The 19,066-nt window shown below is 36.3% G+C and overlaps 1 protein-coding gene across 1 annotated transcript in view; it reads right to left on the bottom strand.

The window, feature by feature from the left end:
* The window catches only part of SPATA16 (spermatogenesis associated 16), a 225,834-nt gene that overhangs the window by 56,434 nt on the left and 150,334 nt on the right, over positions 1-19,066 (bottom strand). Inside the window, exon 5 of the mRNA XM_032630867.1 lies at positions 11,269-11,416. Coding sequence (XP_032486758.1) covers positions 11,269-11,416 — 148 coding nt within the window. The remainder of the gene's footprint in view (positions 1-11,268; positions 11,417-19,066) is intronic.

A 19,066-nucleotide genomic window follows, 5' to 3' on the forward strand; every position in this document is an offset into this window, starting at 1 on the left:
ATATGCAGATTCGTTAGGGTTCTGTCATCTCCTTTCTCTGTTTCATTTCCTTCTCTATTTTCCAGTGTCTATGTCATTTCTCTGCCCTTTGTCCATAACAAAATGTTCTGACATTTTAGGCTAGAGCAAAATCTCATTTCTAAAGGTCCCAGTTGTTCAGTGTGAGATGGGACCATGTCAGTTTTTTTTTTTTTTTTTTTGCGGTATGCGGGCCTCTCACTGCTGTGGCCTCTCCCATTGTGGAGCACAGGCTCCAAACACGCAGGCTCAGCGGCCATGGCTCACAGGCCCAGCCGCTCCGCGGCACGTGGGATCCTCCCGGACCAGGGCACGAACCCGTGTCCCCTGCATCGGCAGGCGGACTCCCAACCACTGCGCCACCAGGGAAGCCCCCATGTCAGTTTTATATGACTTCATCTTAGTGATCAGTTTCAGAGTTTAGCTTCTCCAGTCCCTTCATAATGCCAACACTTTGTCATTACTGCTTTCCCACCCAGTCATTTTCTGAGTTTTATCTTGTTCACTTTTTAATGCCAGTACTTCTATATCGGAAGTTATCCACAAATTCACATCAGCAAGAAAATAGCAAAAGGCAGCAACTTTGCAGCTAACATCATTTTTGCTCCCATAAATAATAAAACAGTTTCTACTTTAAAAACATAGATAGTGTATTTTGGTTTTTGCAGTTGATGTGTGAGAAAGCTATTTGTATAATGAATCTTTGTATAATAAATTGTATTTTCCCTTTGACCTTCGTTATAATTTCAGAGTTATAGATTCAAGTGGGAAACATTGGTTTTCATTCCTAAGATTCCTAATTTTCCCTTCAGATTTCTGCTCTACTTTTCCAAAACTGATCTTTGTATATGTAAGTTGCCCCTCATAACCCATTTATAAGCTTTGAAAAACAAATAATTACACAAGATTTTTATACATAGTTCATTTTTATTTCACTTGGAATTCTTATTGATTCCAAAGTTTTATGTTTAATCAGCTGTATTGTATTTATTCTGGGGAAGTTCCTTAATTTCATCCCCAACAAAGTAGGTTTGAGACAAACAAACATGAAAGATCCTGCTCTTCCCTTCAATATTTATTAAATTCACAATTAGTGAAATAATATATTGTTGCTCTAATGCCCTTAAGTGGCTGTATTTCTGCAGCCATTGGAATGGACATTGGTTGGTTGGATACCTAACATGCATTCCCACCTTCCCTCTTTTGCTACCCTTGGAGAATTCTCTCTTTCCCTACCTACTCTAAAAGTGAGACCTATTTGACTTAGACGAATCAATCCATGGCATTACCTTGACCTGTTTTGGTTCAAGTATAAGCATATAATGTAATTTGGGCCAATGAGGAAGAGTGAGTCCCAGGAATTGGGTGGAAGAGATATTCACTGCTTCTTGGGACAGTGTGATTTGAAGTTAGTAATGACATTTGGGAATTTTGCTATGACTCAAGATACTAGCGCTTGAGGTACCTTGAGATGCAGGTACCACCTTGAGGTACAGGTGATGGAATACCAGGTAGAACTTGAGAAGAAAGCTGACTGTAGAAAATAGAGCAGTGAGTGAACTATTGGATCAAGCTGTGCTTAAAGGTAGTCGCCCTGTAGTTGTATTATAAATCAATGTATTTCATGCCTCCTCCTACCCCTTTAAAACTTAAATATACTGAAATCAGTTTAAGCTGTGATTCCTATTACTTGAAACAAAAGATTTCTGATAGAGGGATTTAGCTAGTAGTTCAGTATATCTACAAATACTATGGAATCCTTAAAATATCATAGCTGAGATGTAAGACATATTATAAATTCTTCAAGTTGACTATCTGAGAAGAATAATTGCCTTATTTAAGAAACATAATAGTTTGAGGATTAAGAATAATTAATTTTTACATCTAGTACAAAGATACCAAAATTGACTTAGTGATGCTATTATTATAACATTATTGTAATACTATTACTAATAACTAGACTTAAGTATATGAGATAATAAAAAATGTTTATATTTGTATGAAAATATGTTAATATAAATATTTCAGACATTACATGAAATTTCTAAAAATCTTATATGTTCTTGTATAATGTTATGTCATAATTCTAGTTATTACTTTAAAATGTATATCTCAGAAATAACTAAAAAAAATGTTTAGCATCATTTTCTTGATCTACATCATAATTGTGATTTTTTTCACTTTCGATTAGATTCTACATTTTGCAAAAAGTGACCCTTGGGTAGTTAGCTAATACTGCATAATCAAAGTCTTACATAATCTGAAAGCCTTAGTTTTCCTTACTATCTGGACTGGTAATCTACTTATTTGTTTATATCTCACTCTGGAAGTGTAATGACTTTCCTTAAATAAATACATACAGCATAAGAAAATGTGTAAAAGAGTTCTTGAAGAAAACAGATCAGAAGGAAAAGTAAGAGATCGGTGATGAAGCCATAGGTGAGATTAATACACAGAATGTATTTTATAAGCTCCTGTATACTTTCTAGAAGTAAAGAAGATCAACTCTCATTCACAATGTTCCTAAGATAAAACAACAACAACAAACTACCATCCCAGAGAAGCACAGCAATTTCTTTTCCTGAAACCAGAGATTTTCTTTTGTTTTCTGTTGAAATTGGTTTTGGAGTTCTACAGTTTTTTATTTAATAAGTGCAATTGTTGAAGACAATTAAAAAACAAAGAATTATCCTGATTATCATGTACAGGAACTATTATTACTCATGAATTATCATGGCTCATAAGCAAATGATCTTATGGTAATGACTCAGTGCTTTCCTGTAGTTAATATATAAAATTTGAAAGTCAGCAAGGCTTTGGTTTTGTATTTGGTAAGTTATTGCTTACATATGGAAATCTAAAAGAGGAGGTTATCTTGATTATTAGGTATTACTCTTTACTATTCACTATTAGTAGTCAGTTTAGTTGTGGTGAAACTCCTTTTAATCTGTTTTATTCCTGTTAAACTCAGAAACAAAATGACTGCCTTTGACTACTATTATTCTCTATAGCTTTGGAATTTCAGGCCAAAGGAATAAGACCTGAAATAAAAATGAGAGATATAAATTTTGGAAGTGAAGGGACCAAATGGTCATAACTTAAGAATAGATGGTTATTTATATAGAAAATCCAAGAGGATAAACTGAAAATCTATTAGTATAGACAAGAGTTCAGTAAGGGATCAAAAAAGGAAATATACAAACCCCCAAATAAACAGATATAAGATTTAAAAAGGTCAATCAAAATATATAGGTATAATAAAATATACAGTATAATGAAAATAATGGTTTAATCCGTAATAGCAACAAAATGATGAAATATTAGAAATAATCTTGATAAGATATATAGCTTAGATGAAGAATTGATTACGTAATTTACCTAAAAAATATTTATAGGCTCCCCTTACCAGAGTCTATATGAATGTCAGGCATTATGATAAAATGGTAAGATAATGAATGCCATGGTGTTGCTTACCATTTGGTGCATGCAGTAGACAAGTACACGGTCAATTATAATATAACATGGTGCATTCTTAAACAAAGGTGAGACTGGGGTACCAGTGAATGATGGAGACAAAAAAAAAAAATCCAACCATTGATGAAGTTAACAAAATAAACTTGTCTGATTTATCTGGAGTCTGGAGTAGGATTCTTTTTCCCCTCTGGGAATTTTAAGTCTAGGCATAGGTTTGAATTTATACTACCTAGATGGTCCAGGAAATCTCAGCTCTAGAAATAGAGGCTCTCTGGTTGGTAGTACTCCATGTGGTTTGGAAAAATCAAAAGAAAATCTTCTCTGGAAGGATACAAAATCAACCCAGACTGTACTGGATTCTCACAGATAAAGCCATGCTGAATAGTGGTCTGCACCCAAGAGTAAAAAACACAAGGATATTATCTCCGATGAGTGAGAGATGGTGTGGTATCATAGAAAAATAGTTGGTCTTTCTTCCCAGTTCCTGGCACAGAGCTTCTATAACACTTGGAATTTCCTAAGTGATAGAGGATGGTAGGAGTGTCTTTTGTTCTAATGAGGTGACTCTTGGCAGGCCCCTAGATAGCTTCTGTCAGGATGGGGGCTGGTCTCAAGAAAAACCAAGGCTTAATTAGAAACCTGGAACTTTCAACCCCATTCCCCAAGCTCTGGGGAGGAGAGGCAGGCTGGAGATTGAGTTTATCACCAGTGGCCAGTGATTTAGTCAATCATAATGAAACCGCCATAAACCCTCCGAGATGATGAGGTTTGGAGAGTTTCTGGGTTAGTGAAGTACAGTGAGGTGCTGGGAGAGTCATGCAACCAGTGAGAGCACACACCCACACCCCACCTTATTTTGCCTTATGTATCTCTTCCATTTGGCTGTTCTTGAGTTGTATCCTTTATAATAAAACAGTAATAGTAAGTAAAGCACTTCTTGAGTTCTATGAGTCATCCTAGAAAATTATAGAACCTGAATTGGGTGTCATTGGAAACCCCCAACTTATAGCTGGTTGGTCAGAAGTACAGGAGGCCTGGGACCTGTAACTGACATCTGAAGTGGTGGTGGGGCAGTCTGGTAGGATCGAGCCCTTAATCTGTGACGTCTGTGCTAACTCTGGATAGTGAGTACCAAAGTTGAACTGAATTGTTAAAACACCAGTTGGTGGCTGAGAGCTGGAGAAGTGGTGTGGAAAACCCCACAGATTTGGTGTCAGCAGTGTTGTGAGGAAAAGAAAATCCCAGAATCAGAGTCAGAAGTGAGATTTGCTAGAATGGTCCTGGCTCATGGAAACATGTGGTTTGGGAAGAGAAAGGATAACAGGGTGGAGGGTGAGGAATCTTTGTTTCCTGGGTGGCCACTCATGGTGTGGAGCTGCAGCTGTACTGTGATGAGTTACTAAAGGTACAAGTTACCGATCGTAGAGATGAATCCAACTCCTGGGAAGTTGGTTCACTGGATGCATTAAGAAGTACAGACTAACAAGAAGAAAGTAAAATAGTACAATCCCTTGGTTATTGTTACCTGTTATAGCTAAAATGAAATTAAAAGAGAGTTATGCAATTAAAAGGAAGAATACAATCATAGATGGCAAGAGACAGTAGATGAGGGAGACCAGAGGCAAATGGTGTTGTAACCTGCTACTGCAAAGGACAAGTGAGCTGCTCACTGAGACGTGTTTACTTTGATTAGATAGAACAGTGCCAGAACACCACACTTCCCTTTGGGAAGACCAACGTTTTAATATTTTAAGAACAGAGACTTTAGCCCCATATATGGGGAATTTCTTTTCTTTGGGAATGGTTCTCTGTTTCTGAAAAGAATTCTGTGGTACAAACATGAGATGACTTGTTATAACCCACCTAGCCGTAACACTTTCATAATGATATTGGGGATGTAGGCTCTTTAATTCTATAAACTTTTCCATTTGATAAAGTGAGTTAGAGGAAAATAGTCTAATCTTGGAAACTCTTGATCATGGTAAAATTATAACATTTTAAAGAAGAAAGAATAAAATGAGAAATTTTAACTTTATATTTTAGAGAGCATAGAATGTATTATCCTACTGGTAAATGATGACTGAACAAGAACAAGGTTATACATTTCAGTGAAAAGCAATTTTTAAAGGTCTGTTTTAAAACAGTATATCATTATTCTGAACATACATATTTACTCTTGGGAGTTAAATGGCACTGGAGAGACAAAATATGACTCTATCTACCTAAGTGTTAAAGTAATTGATATCTGATCCAGAAAACTTTTCTATTAAACATTCTAAGCACAGATCCATTACTGAATATTTATTTTATTTAGCAAATAAATCTTGATATTTTCATCAAGTGGAGACAGGATATGCTTATTGTATTACTTTATTATTAAAATACAATCATGCAAGAAAAAGAACTGTATAAGAATTGTGTTATTTCATTGGAATATATGAATTAAAATCTCAAGCAAAATCTTTATAAATGAAAACATAATAATTCTGGGGCTGGTGAATTATTATTTGTTTTATATACCCTGACTACTCTGCATGAATCAAACTGGATTTTTCCTTAAATAAGAAAAATGGATAGCTACACTGCTAAAACTTCAGTAATTTTTTCCTCTGTGAAACGTAATACAGTATAGCTCTATTATAATATGGCTTTAAGATTTTGGTGGGTCTTACCACATCCCCAAAATAGCAAAGAATGCACAGTGAGTTCCTGAGAATATGTAAGCCTGGTTGTCCTACAAGGCAGATTTGAGTTTTAACCCTCCCTTATCAGTCTTGTAGAAGTTATAAAGGCAGTATAGTCCTAGTGCCTGACACTGAGGGTGAAGTGGGTTTTTCTCATAATAAATCACTAATATAGTTGGTCCATTCAGTAAAAGATTAAAAATACTTAGATCTCTATACATTTCAAAATGAATTCATTTTTATAGTTTTTTCCTTTTGCATCTATTTTTCATGTGGAAATCCATGATAAGGATGACTGTGAATTAGGGGCTAGCTAGAAAGAATACACTGCCTGGGGGATCTCTATCATGAATATTCTTCCTGCTCATCACCACCACCTCTGCCAGCTATTACTGGGCTCATGGCACTGTCACATGACCAAGGAGTAATGAACTCAATACTATCTAGGCTTGATGAAGGTGACCTGGAGTTGGGCAGAGTTTCTGTGTTGGAGGGTTGTCTGCCAGCCTCTGCTGGGAGAACTAAATGTATTAGTCTCCAAGTTTTAATGATAATACCTACTTATCCAGCAGAACTTTGATAGGTAGGCTTTTCATCCAAGATCTTCAAGGTACAGATTTTCTGACCTTCATCTGTTGATTGTTTATTTAGATGATTTCTGTAATTCTTATTTATGGCCTCAATTTTTCTAGCTGCAATGAAAACGACGTAATTGTGTTCTGTCTCCCATGGGGAATCTGTGTCTCTCCTCAAATGTTCCTTTTCTCTGAGTGGGTACAAACACATATGTATGAGAACATTTACCTGTAGTTGTCCAAGGAAGGATGAGTGAACGGGAGGTAGAAGGGAATGTACACAAACTCCGAGTGTTTCTGAGGATGAATTTGACTGCACATGGAGGAATGCTTCTCCATCCTCCCCTGAGTTCACATGAATTTTATTGTGTACACTGCAGATGGAGTAGGAAGCCGCCTGCTTCACTGATGTGAGGCAGTATATTAGTTAGAGTAAAGCTACCTGATTTAACAAAGAGCCTCCAAATCTTAGGGATCTAAAGCAAGAGAATTTTGGTTTTCGTTTGTGTGGGTATTCAGTGGGTTGCCTTCCACATGGTCATTCAGGGATCCAAGCTTCTTTTGCCTTGTAGCTTCTTTAGTTCCGCAGTCCTATTTACTCAGTCAGTGGCTAGGGAAAGCGAGTTCTGCATGGCAGAGGTTTATGGGCCAGGCCTGGGAGTGTCATACTCCCAGGTTATTTCTGTCCACATTCCATTGGCTGTTACTGAGTCACAAGCCTCACTGAACTGTAAAGGAGGCTGGAAATGTATTCTAGTTACATGCATGGGGGGGCGGGGGAAAGAGAATAGTTTGGTAAACAACTAGCCAGTCTTTGCCACTTTCGGTGGCAAGGACTTCTATTCCCAAACTGCTCCTTCATCTGTTTTCTCCTCCATCAGTCTTTTAATTAGACTCAGCCTTCCATTCCACAATTAGAGCTTAGGTTTTAAGTGAAGTATTCTCTAGAAGAGAGGAAAAATATAGTCCAATTTTCACCCTGAAGTATAAATTACTAGAGTCATATTCTTTCTTAGAAGCAGGTGTATTCTAGCACTACCTAGTATAGTGCCTGCTCAGTAAATGTTTGATGACTAAATGAATAACTGAATATACCACCCATCTCCATTGTAGATCCTCTTCTTGTCCTGAGGATATTGGGATTCTGAAGCATGGAGAAAAGGAGAAGAGAAATGGAAGAATAACATAGCAAGTTGGAGAGAGGACTAAAATGACTTCCAGTCTCCAGTGGAGTAGAGGGGATTTCTAGAGTAAGATCTAGAACTCCGCATTCTGGCAGGGAGAGGGAGTCTTAGAAAGTAGTTCTAGTCTGGTCCAGCTTGTGTGGTAGGGGTGGTTGGTGTACATGTAAAGAAGCATTTACACCAGGAGGTAGCATGGGGAACTCATATAGTGCCCTTGGGTGACCTGATGTGTCACATAAATGAGCCCATGAGGTCCTGCTCAAGCCAACAGAGCTGTCTCAAGTTGCACTAGCCATATAATCAGCAGCTGTGCCAGCCTGCACAAGACTTCCAAGAGGACTCTTTCCTCACATGCCCATGGGCTTCTTTGGACCCTTGGGTAGGCTCGAGCTCTGTCAAAGTTGAAACCAGACTAGTAGGAGAAGAAAGTCCCATGGAAAGGGGAAAAAAGCTGGTGAGTTTGATTAGATAGTTACTGAAGACAGACTAAATTTTAGAAATGATTGGGTGAGATTGAGTCCTTTGGGGTGGGATAGAATATATTTTTGGCTCTGGACAGACCAAAGATGAATATGTGTAGGTTAAAAAAAAAAGCCTCATGTTTGGACACATTTGCTGTGTGATTGTCCAGTCACACCTGCTGCATGACTCTTTGTTGAAATAAATAACTGAATACATTTTTGGCAACACAGAAGCTTCTTAAATAGAAGGCAGATAAAAGGAGTATCCTGGTATTTGGGACGTGTCAACAAAACAAGGGCACTACCCTCCTAGGCCCTATCTCTCTTTGTGTAACTCACTTTCTAGCTGCTGCCTTTGGCTACTGATGCCTGCCCAAATCACCACTCTGCACCTCCTGTGAGAAATATCCAGAAGCTAAAGATCACATTTGACCTGCCCCCTTCCTCACCTTGGAATTACCTGGGGGGGAAAGAAGAGATGCCACTAAGACTTGCACATATATAGTTCGTAGTAGTGGTTTCACTGTCGTTCCAGCAATGGCTTTGGAGTGACCCTTTAATCATTTGCAACAGAGGCAAATAATGTCATCAGTGTAATAGCCTGTTAGTTCAAAGTACCCATTCTATAGAGCGAAGGACCTCACCACTCCTGATGAAATTTAAAATTCGAGATTGCCTTCACTACCTCCCCTTCTCCTCCAGAAACTGTCTTTCTTCTCTCTGTTCTCATATAGCACTGTCACACTCCAGCAATTAGTAATTATATAATGATAGAAACAATCATCAGTAACTTATAATTATCTTCTCTTCCAAAGTATAAGATCCTTTAGCATGAATCATCTTGCCAGCAGATCATAATTCATCTTGATAACAGGTTTGATGGAGTTACATGAGATGTGAATCTGGCTCATTAATGTTATTGTTGTTTTTAAACCCTCAGTGGCAACAGTGCTTCCTAAATCTTAATTAATCTTCATGACTTCTCTGTGAAGTAGGTTAAATATAACTACACTTATTCTACCAGTAGAGAAATTGGCAAACTGGTAATCTCCTCAATGAATCTCTCTTTATTACCAGTGGATCTGAGAGTAGATATGGAAATAGCTGAATTGGATTAATTTTCCATGATACTAGATTGATGTAACTTTTGTGTGGTATTGATTCCCCTCTGCCCCCCACCCCCGCAAAACCCTTGAAGGTATCCATAACAAAATGATAAATGATTTATAACAATTAGCAAAAATTGTGAGTTCTGAAACATTTTTATCTCCTTCCTTATAAAATGCCGGAACTAAGTAAATCAGCATCAATGTTCATTATAGCACGCATGTGATTTCTTTTCTTCCCTTTCTCTGCCTTTATATTTTCATTGTTCCTTAGGGATTCGCTATTTAATCATCCCTGGTTATATTTTTAAAATGTATTTCTTCTGAAGAGCTTGAAGCATTATGGAAGAAATAAGGATTCCATAGGACCTAAATTTAATGCTTCTGTCACATCTCGGCTTCTATCAGATGGAAATAGTGTAGTTCAATGCGAGGATATGGGTTCAGATCCAAGGCCTGCAGCCACTGATTTTCTGATTTGCTGTGTATCTTTGGAAAAACTGTTTTCTCTGGTAGCTGTTTTCTCATTTCTAAATGAGAATCATCTTACTCACTTCTTAAGTTATGGGAGTGACAAGAGATAATGAATGTAGAGTGCCTGGTACCTTAAACGTGATCACTAGTGGAGTATATTATTAATCATATAAATCAGTGACTTGGCCCCAAAACCCTGACAAAAGGAATGCAGGGGCCTTAACAGGAGGATGTGATACTAGGTGTGTGTATTTAGAGATTTTGCTTAATATGGTAGTCATTGCTGATTGTTAATTTATTTATTTTGAAAATAACAAAATACTCTTTTTTTTTTTTTTTTTTTTTTTTTGCGGTACGCGGGCCTCTCACTGCTGTGGCCTCTCTCGTTGCGGAGCACAGGCTGTGGACGCGCAGGCTCAGCGGCCATGGCTCACGGGCCCAGCCGCTCCGCGGCATGTGGGATACTCCCGAACTGGGGCACAAACCCGTGTCCCCTGTATCGGCAGGCGGACTCCCAACCACTGCGCCACCAGGGAAGCCCCAAAATACTCTTTAATATTGTTTTGACTCAGTGATTTAAAGACAGTGAAACAGAAACAACAAAAGCTTTTGACAACTCTTAGTATCTTAGATAACTGGAAATCTCCATCTCCATTAGAGATTGGCTCAATTTAGTACAAGAAAATTCTTGTCTTAATTCAGAATAACACTTGGAACATGGTAGATAGTAAAAAGTATTTGGAATGAATGAATGAAAGCAAGTGGCTTCCAAAGACAAAAAGAGGAAAAAAGGGCACCAATAGTGTTGTGTTCTCTGTGTACACTTGGCTGGCTATCCAGATCTCACTTGGATACCAGTGGCCCGAGAACATAAAAAAAGAGGGACGTTTGAGGTGTGAGATAGATGGAGGAAGGAAAGTAGAAATAGCAGGGATTGGAGGAAAAAAAAATCCATATTCAGGAAAATACTATAATCACCTAGTTTACTGATGAAGTATATGGGGAAAGGTGACATTTTACTACAGGTTATTCTTTCATTTTTTATTATCTTAGAGTTTCTCGGTTTTACCTCTCATCTTAAAAAAAAGAAACATGATGGCACAAGGAATATTATGCTAGACCTATAGGGCTAGCTCTACTTAAAACCTTAAAATAACTTTCCATTTCAGCTCATCAGATTAAAAAAAAAATCCCTAAAACCGAAATAAGCAACAAAAAATCAGAAACATGCCTGTATTTGTTTTTTATGGAAATAAGTTGTTAGCTGATACTTTGAAGATATTGAATCTTACCTGTGTAGATATATTCCACATATGCAGGATGAGTTTTTATGAAAACCTCTTTTACTTCTTCTATTTTATCAGCTCTGATTTTTGTTGCAAATGGTGTGTACATAACTGAGAAAGATTCTGCCCTGGTGATGGCTTCTTCAATCATGGCCTGAGAGGAAGCAAACAACCTGTTTGGTCTCAATAACAATACATGACTTTAAGAATATAAAAAAATATGATTACCTTTATGGATGATTTAAAAATCTATATACTGTACTGCAAAGATAACATATTTTGGTATTGAATATTCATTAGAATGAACTTTTAATTAGTTCTGGAAATCCTATTTCATATTAAGAAAACCAATTAAATGAAGAAAGTTTATAAACAGACACCTCTAAACTGAGCTTGCTTTAAGATAAAAATAAAAATCCTGTTTTCTGAGGTGTCATTTTAAACTTGATCTTAAAAATCAAATTCTTAAGTCTAATGTAATTATCTTATGAACAGACACTGATGAGCAATTTTACTTTAAAAAATTAATTAAAATATCTAGATTTAAGTATTGTCTATAAATAACATGACAAACTAGACAAACTGTATATTTTTATTCCTCCAATACATGGCAAAGCCTTTTGGAATTGAAAAAAAAAAAAGAAAACTTTCTCAACTTCCTCCTAGCAAAGCTTTCCTTCCCTCCAGATCACAAGAGCCATTTGAGATGGATTCAGCTATTTAAGAATTTCTTTAAATTTTCTTTGTTCATGCAAGATACCATTCTTCATAAAGCCTGCCATCACCCTGAACTTCCTGCTTTAACTAGGTCCATTACTATTTGAAACAGACCAAAAGGAAAGTTATGTGAAGTTTTAAAAGGAATTTATTCCTTTCCTACAACTTTTCCTTCTAACAAGGCTTGAACATTGAATCAAAAGTAGAAGTGTCTATAGTTATATCATTTTTCTGAAAATAGCATAAAAGAATATTATAAAAATCCAAATTTAGTTATAGGAATGATTTTTTTCCCTGACAACTAAAAGTTGTCAACAACCAATAAGGAAAAATAATAGATTTGAAGTTTCCAACAAAGAAAAATCATTTAACAAACAGCAATTTATATTATTACTGGTAGAGTATATTGTAAACAAGTTTTAGACTAATATTAACAGCAATAAGGAGTTGATTTGAAACTGAGAAACTGAATTTCAATTGTTGATTGCTTGCTTCATTCCTCAGTGACTTCAAATGGCCCCTATGATCAATTTTTTAATTTACAATTTAAAAAAAAAATTTTCTTCTAGAAACATTTTAATAAAAATTGGCCATTTCCAAGAAATGCCCACTGCATGCCCACCAGTGAAAGGGAACCATAACAAAACAGAAAATTTACCATATGGCTATGATTTAAAGAAAGATAACTAGTACACACTCAAGCACACCAGCAAAGTCCAATATTAAAGTCACATTCTTTCTTATGGGCTATGATTAGGATTCTGAATAGACAGTGAAATAAAACAATGCAAATGCTGAACTATTCAGGTCAAAGGACCTCTAAAGAAGCATCTGTCCTCAAAGGCATTCCAGTTTTAATTGACAGTTTAAATTTGGTGTGGGACAAATTTCTGAATGGCTGAGGGAAAGAACTTATATTGTCCACAACGCTGTCCTTTCCAGGTCTGAGGAACTAGAAGGGAAAGAATATGATAGTGATGCCAAACCCGGAGCCAGCACTTAGATGGAAGTAGCCATGGATTATGCAGCAGTGCATTCTGAGGGTGCAGCAGTTCTGGGTGCTGAGGCCTGGATGCTACTATGAAAGGCCACCAGCGGCAATGCAGGCAGCAGGTCTGGAATTCAGAGATGTGGATTAAGAACTCAAGCTGTTTAGGTACCAGGTTCAGGTCCTCCAAAAGAAAGTAAAAGATCCTTTATATTGAGTAGAAGAATGTTTTCACCAGCTTGGTCCTTGCTTCATTGTTCATTGCTGGAACGTGGAATATGCTAGAATATGTTTATTGCTGGAACCAATCCTGGGATGGCCTGTCCAGACCAAAAAAGTAAGTAGCGGTACCTGGATTCGTGTGGAGTGAGGTGCCGAAGAAGGGAGCTGTTCTAGACCTCAGATCTAAGGTCCTGATCTGACTTTACTGCCTTTTGTAAGCTGTTAGTTTCTGTATGAGTTTGCTAGGGCTGTCCTAACAAAGTTTCACAGACTGGGTGGCTTAAATAACAGAAATTAATTTTCTCCTAGTTCCAGAGGCTAGAAGTCTGAGATCCAGGTGTCTGCAGGGTTGATTTCTTCTTAGCCCTCTCTCCTTGGCTTGTAGATGGCCAGGTACCTTCTCCTGTGTCTTCACATGGGTTTCCCTCTGGGTGTGTCTGTATTCTAATCTCCTCTTCTTATAAGAACACCAGTCATATTGGATTAAATCCCACTTAAAGACCTCATTTTAACTTAATTACCTCTTTAAAGACCCTATGTGCAAATACAGTCACAATCTACAGCCTGGGGTTAGGACTTCAGCATGTGAATTTTGTGGGGGGACGTGATTCAGCCCATAACACTTCCTAACATCCAAATAGCTTTCCTTGTGGTGTCTCTGAATATCTTTGTTGAAGACATTTTGCTTTAAATTCTGGATCAAAAAATTTAGTGAAGGTATTTAATCCTGTAGTTTGCTTCCAGAAAGGTATTAACAGTATCCCAGTAAGGCCAGGACAGAAGAAAACACTCTCTCCATCCCATTTCTTTTTCAACTGCTGGCAGCTTAAGTAACTGCTGGCAGGGTAGCTTTGCTAAGCCATCACACAGCAGGACAGGAAAACTCGTGCCCAAGAGCCTACACTAGTCTTTTTTTTTTTGCAAGTGGCTGAAGTGTGTGGCAGCTTGATCTGCTTGTTTAAGGCATTGTGCTCTTGGCTTGATGTTCAGGGCATGGCATTCAGGCTTTCACAGGGCTCTCTACTCAGGAGGGTATGTGCTAGAGCATGGCCTCCCTCTAGAGCTCCCCACTCAGAGCCAGTAGAAATGGAGTTCTTTTGTGGCTTCTGCCCTCCATCTTGAAGATGAGTAAGGAAGTGGGTGAGTGAGCAGAGTGTGTATGCAAGAATAAGAATTGAACTTTCAATGGAGATACTTTCTCAGAGGAAATTATTAGAGCCCCAAGAAGAAATATTGTGATGTAATTTTAAATATACATATTTAAACTTTTAAATTATATTTTAAATATAAATATACAGGTATATAACATTTCTGGTACATTATTGAATGACTCATTTGTGAAGCAATCTAGAAAAAATTTAGCTTTAAAATATTATTACTATAATTATAAATATTATAATTATTATTATTTAAAATAGTGGGAATTTTTGACTGTTTTTGGTTGGACACCAAAATATCAGGGTTTCATTTTGTGATGGTAATAATTTGATAATTTAGAATTGGACTTGTCTTTCATGAGCAGTCAATGTCCATTTTAAAAAAAATTATTTTATTGAAGTATAGTTGATTTACAATGTTGTGTTAATTTCTGCTGTACAGCAAAAGTGATTCAGTTATACATATATATATATATATATATATATACACATTTTTTTCATATTCTTTTCCGCTGTGGTTTATCACAGCATATTGAATATAGTTCCCTGTGCTGTACAGTAGGACCTTGCTGTTTATCCATTCTATATATAATAGTTTGCGCCTATCGCTTCTCGGCCTTTTGGCTAAGATCAAGTGTAATAGTTTGTGCCTGCTAATCCCAAACTCCCAGTCCATCTCTCCCCCCGACCCCCTCGCCCTGGCAACCACAAGTGTGTTCTCTATGCCTGTGAGTCTGTTTCTGTTTTGTAGATAGGTTTATTTGTGTAATATTTTAGATTTCACATATAAGTGATATCATATGGTATTTGCCTTTCTCTTTCTGACTTACTTCACTTAGTATGATAATCTCTAGGTCCCTCCATGTTGCTGCAAATGGCATTATTTCATTCTTTTTTATGGCTGAGTAGTATTCCATTGTATGTATATACCACATCTTCTTTATCCATTCATCTGTTGGTGGACATTTATGTTGTTTCCATGTCTTGGCTATTGTGAATAGTGCTGCTATGAACATAGGAGTGCATGTATCTTTTTGAATTATAGTTTTGTCTGGATATATGCCCAGGAGTGGAATTGCTGGATCATATGGCAACTTTATTTTTAGTTTTTTGAAGAACCTCCATACTGTTTTCCACCAATTTACATTTCCACCAACAATGTAAGAGGGTTCCCTTTCCTCCACACCCCCTCCAGACCAGTATTTGTTGTTCGTAGATTTTTAATGATGCATGAACAGTGTAATAATATGTGCAAATTGAAGATTTTAAATTTAAAGATTTTCAAAAACTGAGATATTTTGTAAGAATGATAGATATTAAAATATAAATTTTAATTTACTTTTACTATCAAAGATTTTCTTTTGAAAATCTTTGAAAATAAAGAGAACAGATGAGAAATTGCAGCTTGTAAAAAAGTAAGCTTCACTGAAAAGGAAGGCAGATTTCAAATGATAGTTTTTAACTTGACAAAAATTTTCTGCAACTGAGTCATTTTTTCTCAGTGTGTGAGTTTCTCCCGTGTCAATAAATGTTGCACATGTGCAGAGAATGGGGAAAACAATCAGTCCAGGTGTCCTGTTGTTAAGTGTACGTTGCTATTAATTATGCTTTCTTTGCTGCTACACAAAAAAGAGCTTTGAAATTAGGTGTTTACATTTGCAAGTCCTACTAACTCTCTGTTGTTATCCTCCTGTTAGCAAGTTTTAAAGCTTATAGTTACATAAACCAAGAGTGTCTGTGGGCAGCTCATTTCCTCTACAAACAGTAACATAATAATTTCTCCTTATACTTCAGCTAAGCTAAAAAGTGCCCTTTGCTACCTCAGAAATCAGCTTGCCTAGGATAATTGTAAACCAGGAAAGACTGGGAGAGACGGGGGAGAGAGCTACTCCATTAAGAGTAAAGGAAAAGCAAAGTAGAGGGAAAAGATGACTAGCAAAAAAGAAAAGAAACAAAATTTGTCTCCTTCTAAATCAAGGGGCTTGATTCTTCCTGGTGAATTTTTAAGAGCACCCAAAGTTCTCAGGATAAATCTTGCAGTAACCATAAACCTCAAACATTTCCAGGATGACAGGATCATGATATTTTTTCCCCCTATCTTTTTGCTGGAGGATTTGGATAAATTGTAACTTTTAACAATGTGTCCAATGATGGTGAATCAGTAAGTAGAATTCCTGTTATCACTAATTAGAAAATGTGATAAAATTATTATATATTATTATCAAATTATTCCTTTAATGCTCCCAGTATCTGGGTTGACCATAATTGCAATAAATTGCTTTACTTACAAGATTAGATCTGGAAGCAACCTTGGGAATTTTCCAGCTCAATTCACTGAATTGCAGATGACTTAAGTGACTTGGAGAGGCATAAGTGACTTTTCTAAGGATTAACAGCTTTTTAATTTTATGGAATTTAGAATTAGGGTCTCAAATATTATATTTCACTTTCTCTTTGGAAAATTATCTTTTTACCTCCGGGGCTTTACCCTCCTGTTTAAAAACAGTCATAATAAATATAATTTTAAATTCTGAAGTATTTAATTTAGTTTTGCAGTATATGCGAATGCTACAGAATTTTAGAACAATTTTATAATATATATATGTGTGTGTGTGTATATGTATATACACACACACACACACACACACACACACACTCTCACACATATATATCCTGTACACGTGGTTAGGCAGTTTCCCTTGCAGTTAGGTGTGGCCATGTGGCTGAGTGAAGGCCAATTTGTAGGCAGGAATGTTACTCTTTCCAGGCTTAGTTCATAAAACCCTGCTTAGAATAGAAACCTCTTCTATTTTCTTTCCTTATCAGCTGCCTAGAGAGGAAGACTCCCAGGATGTGGAGGAAGATTGAACTGCAGGATGGAAGGAGTATGGGTTCTCCTGTTGCTGACTGGGGGAGAACCAACCAGGAACACCCACATTGGACTATACTGTGAGTGAGAAATCAATGTTTATTGTTTTAAATTACTGAAATTTTGGAGTTGTTTGTTGTAGTAATTAGTCTACCCTAATATACAATAATAAAGGAAAATTGGAATCTCTCATAATCCATTGTTTTTTCTACTAAGCCTTATGTGTTATAAAAAAAAGTAAAGAAAGAAAAGCTACTTTGAGATAAAATAACTTTTCATTTAGCAGTGTGATAAATTTTTTTATATATCCTACCCTTTAATCCTCCTGAAGTCCATCTAAGTAAGTATTCCTAGTGGACGAATATGACTGTGTTGTTTTATCTTCAGAATTGACATTATTAGATTCAAAGGAAGCAGTGCTATACTTGAAAGCTATAAATGATTGAATGGGAACCTTTAGCCCTTAGTGGTTAATATGGCTCTTTGTTATTATATTAATAATGATGAAAATTTGAATGATACCTAGAATTTTCTAGAAAATGGAAAAATAAAATTTTTGAGCAATATTTTTCAAAGTTAATCCCTTTGAATATATATGGATTTAATTAGAAAGATTTCAATTTTCTTGAAATTTAGATTTAACCTAAAGAGCAGATTTTCCTAAGGAGCAGAGTATCTTACTTTGAGACTTACCTGTAAACCTCTTCATAGTATCATTTATGAAATAGCCTGGATTGACACTGTTATGATAATTTTATTAATATAGTGATATGTTGGAATAAAATATGTAATAATTGATTGTTTGTCCCTGCCGTGGTAATCAACATTTTAATGCTGAAATATTTCCTTGGATTTATGAGAGCTCTTTTATTAAACAACCTTGACTGTAAGTTCCATATTTTTCTAATATAAAGGAATATTTGGCAGCTTTTCCATTGCATTTATTAGCCCAGTGATATGAAAGCTATAAATATTGTCATGCAGTGTAAATCAAGGTATTTAAAATTTTATTTGCATTTATGAAAATTACCAAATATTCTATGGACAGGTTACTTGTACGAAGGTAAGCAAATTTTTATATAGCTGTTTTGAATTCTCTACTTTGCAACCTGTCCTGTTTAAAAGTCACAATATATACCATTTTAAATTCTAAAGTATTTAATTTACCTTAGTTTTGCAGTGTATAGAGTATTATACAATTTTAGAACATATATATATACCACATATTGTGTGTGTGTGTGTGTGTGTGTGTGTGTGTACTCCACTCGCCAGTTGGGTTAGGGCTAAGGTTTTGATTATATATGATGCTTCCATTAACTGAATAACTTCAGCATTTAATGACCAAAATTTACCCTGTATTAATTTTTAATAATTTAGATTTTGTAGCAGGATTTTATTTCCATGCCCCTTCAGCATGGAACTAAAGAGATAGAAGGGACCTAAGATATTATTTTAAAATCACTCAACTTTATAATCAAGGAAACTGAGGCTTGTTAGTTCTGGTGACTCACTTGCGGTCACAAAATTAGAGATGGAAGCAAGACAAGAACACAAGTCTCTTGAACCAATGCTTTCTCTTACACTGAGAGAATTTTCATGTCTTTGTAATTAGATTGTTTCCTAGAAGTATAAGATCAAGTATTAGTTTCCATTTTCTTTTTTCATGACTGTCTAATTCCTGTCTTCAGAGACAAGGAGAATTTGACTCTAATGCTAACAAAGAAACAAATGGACCACATCAAAACTAAACCAGGTCAAGATCCTCTTCACAACAACAGTCCTAACACAAAAGAGAATATTGATCCTTCACTCCTACTGGCCATAATGAGACTGTTTTGTCCACCAGCCACT

Source organism: Phocoena sinus, chromosome 4 (assembly GCF_008692025.1).
Source record: "Phocoena sinus isolate mPhoSin1 chromosome 4, mPhoSin1.pri, whole genome shotgun sequence".
In the NCBI taxonomy this organism is placed as follows: Eukaryota; Metazoa; Chordata; class Mammalia; order Artiodactyla; family Phocoenidae; genus Phocoena; species Phocoena sinus.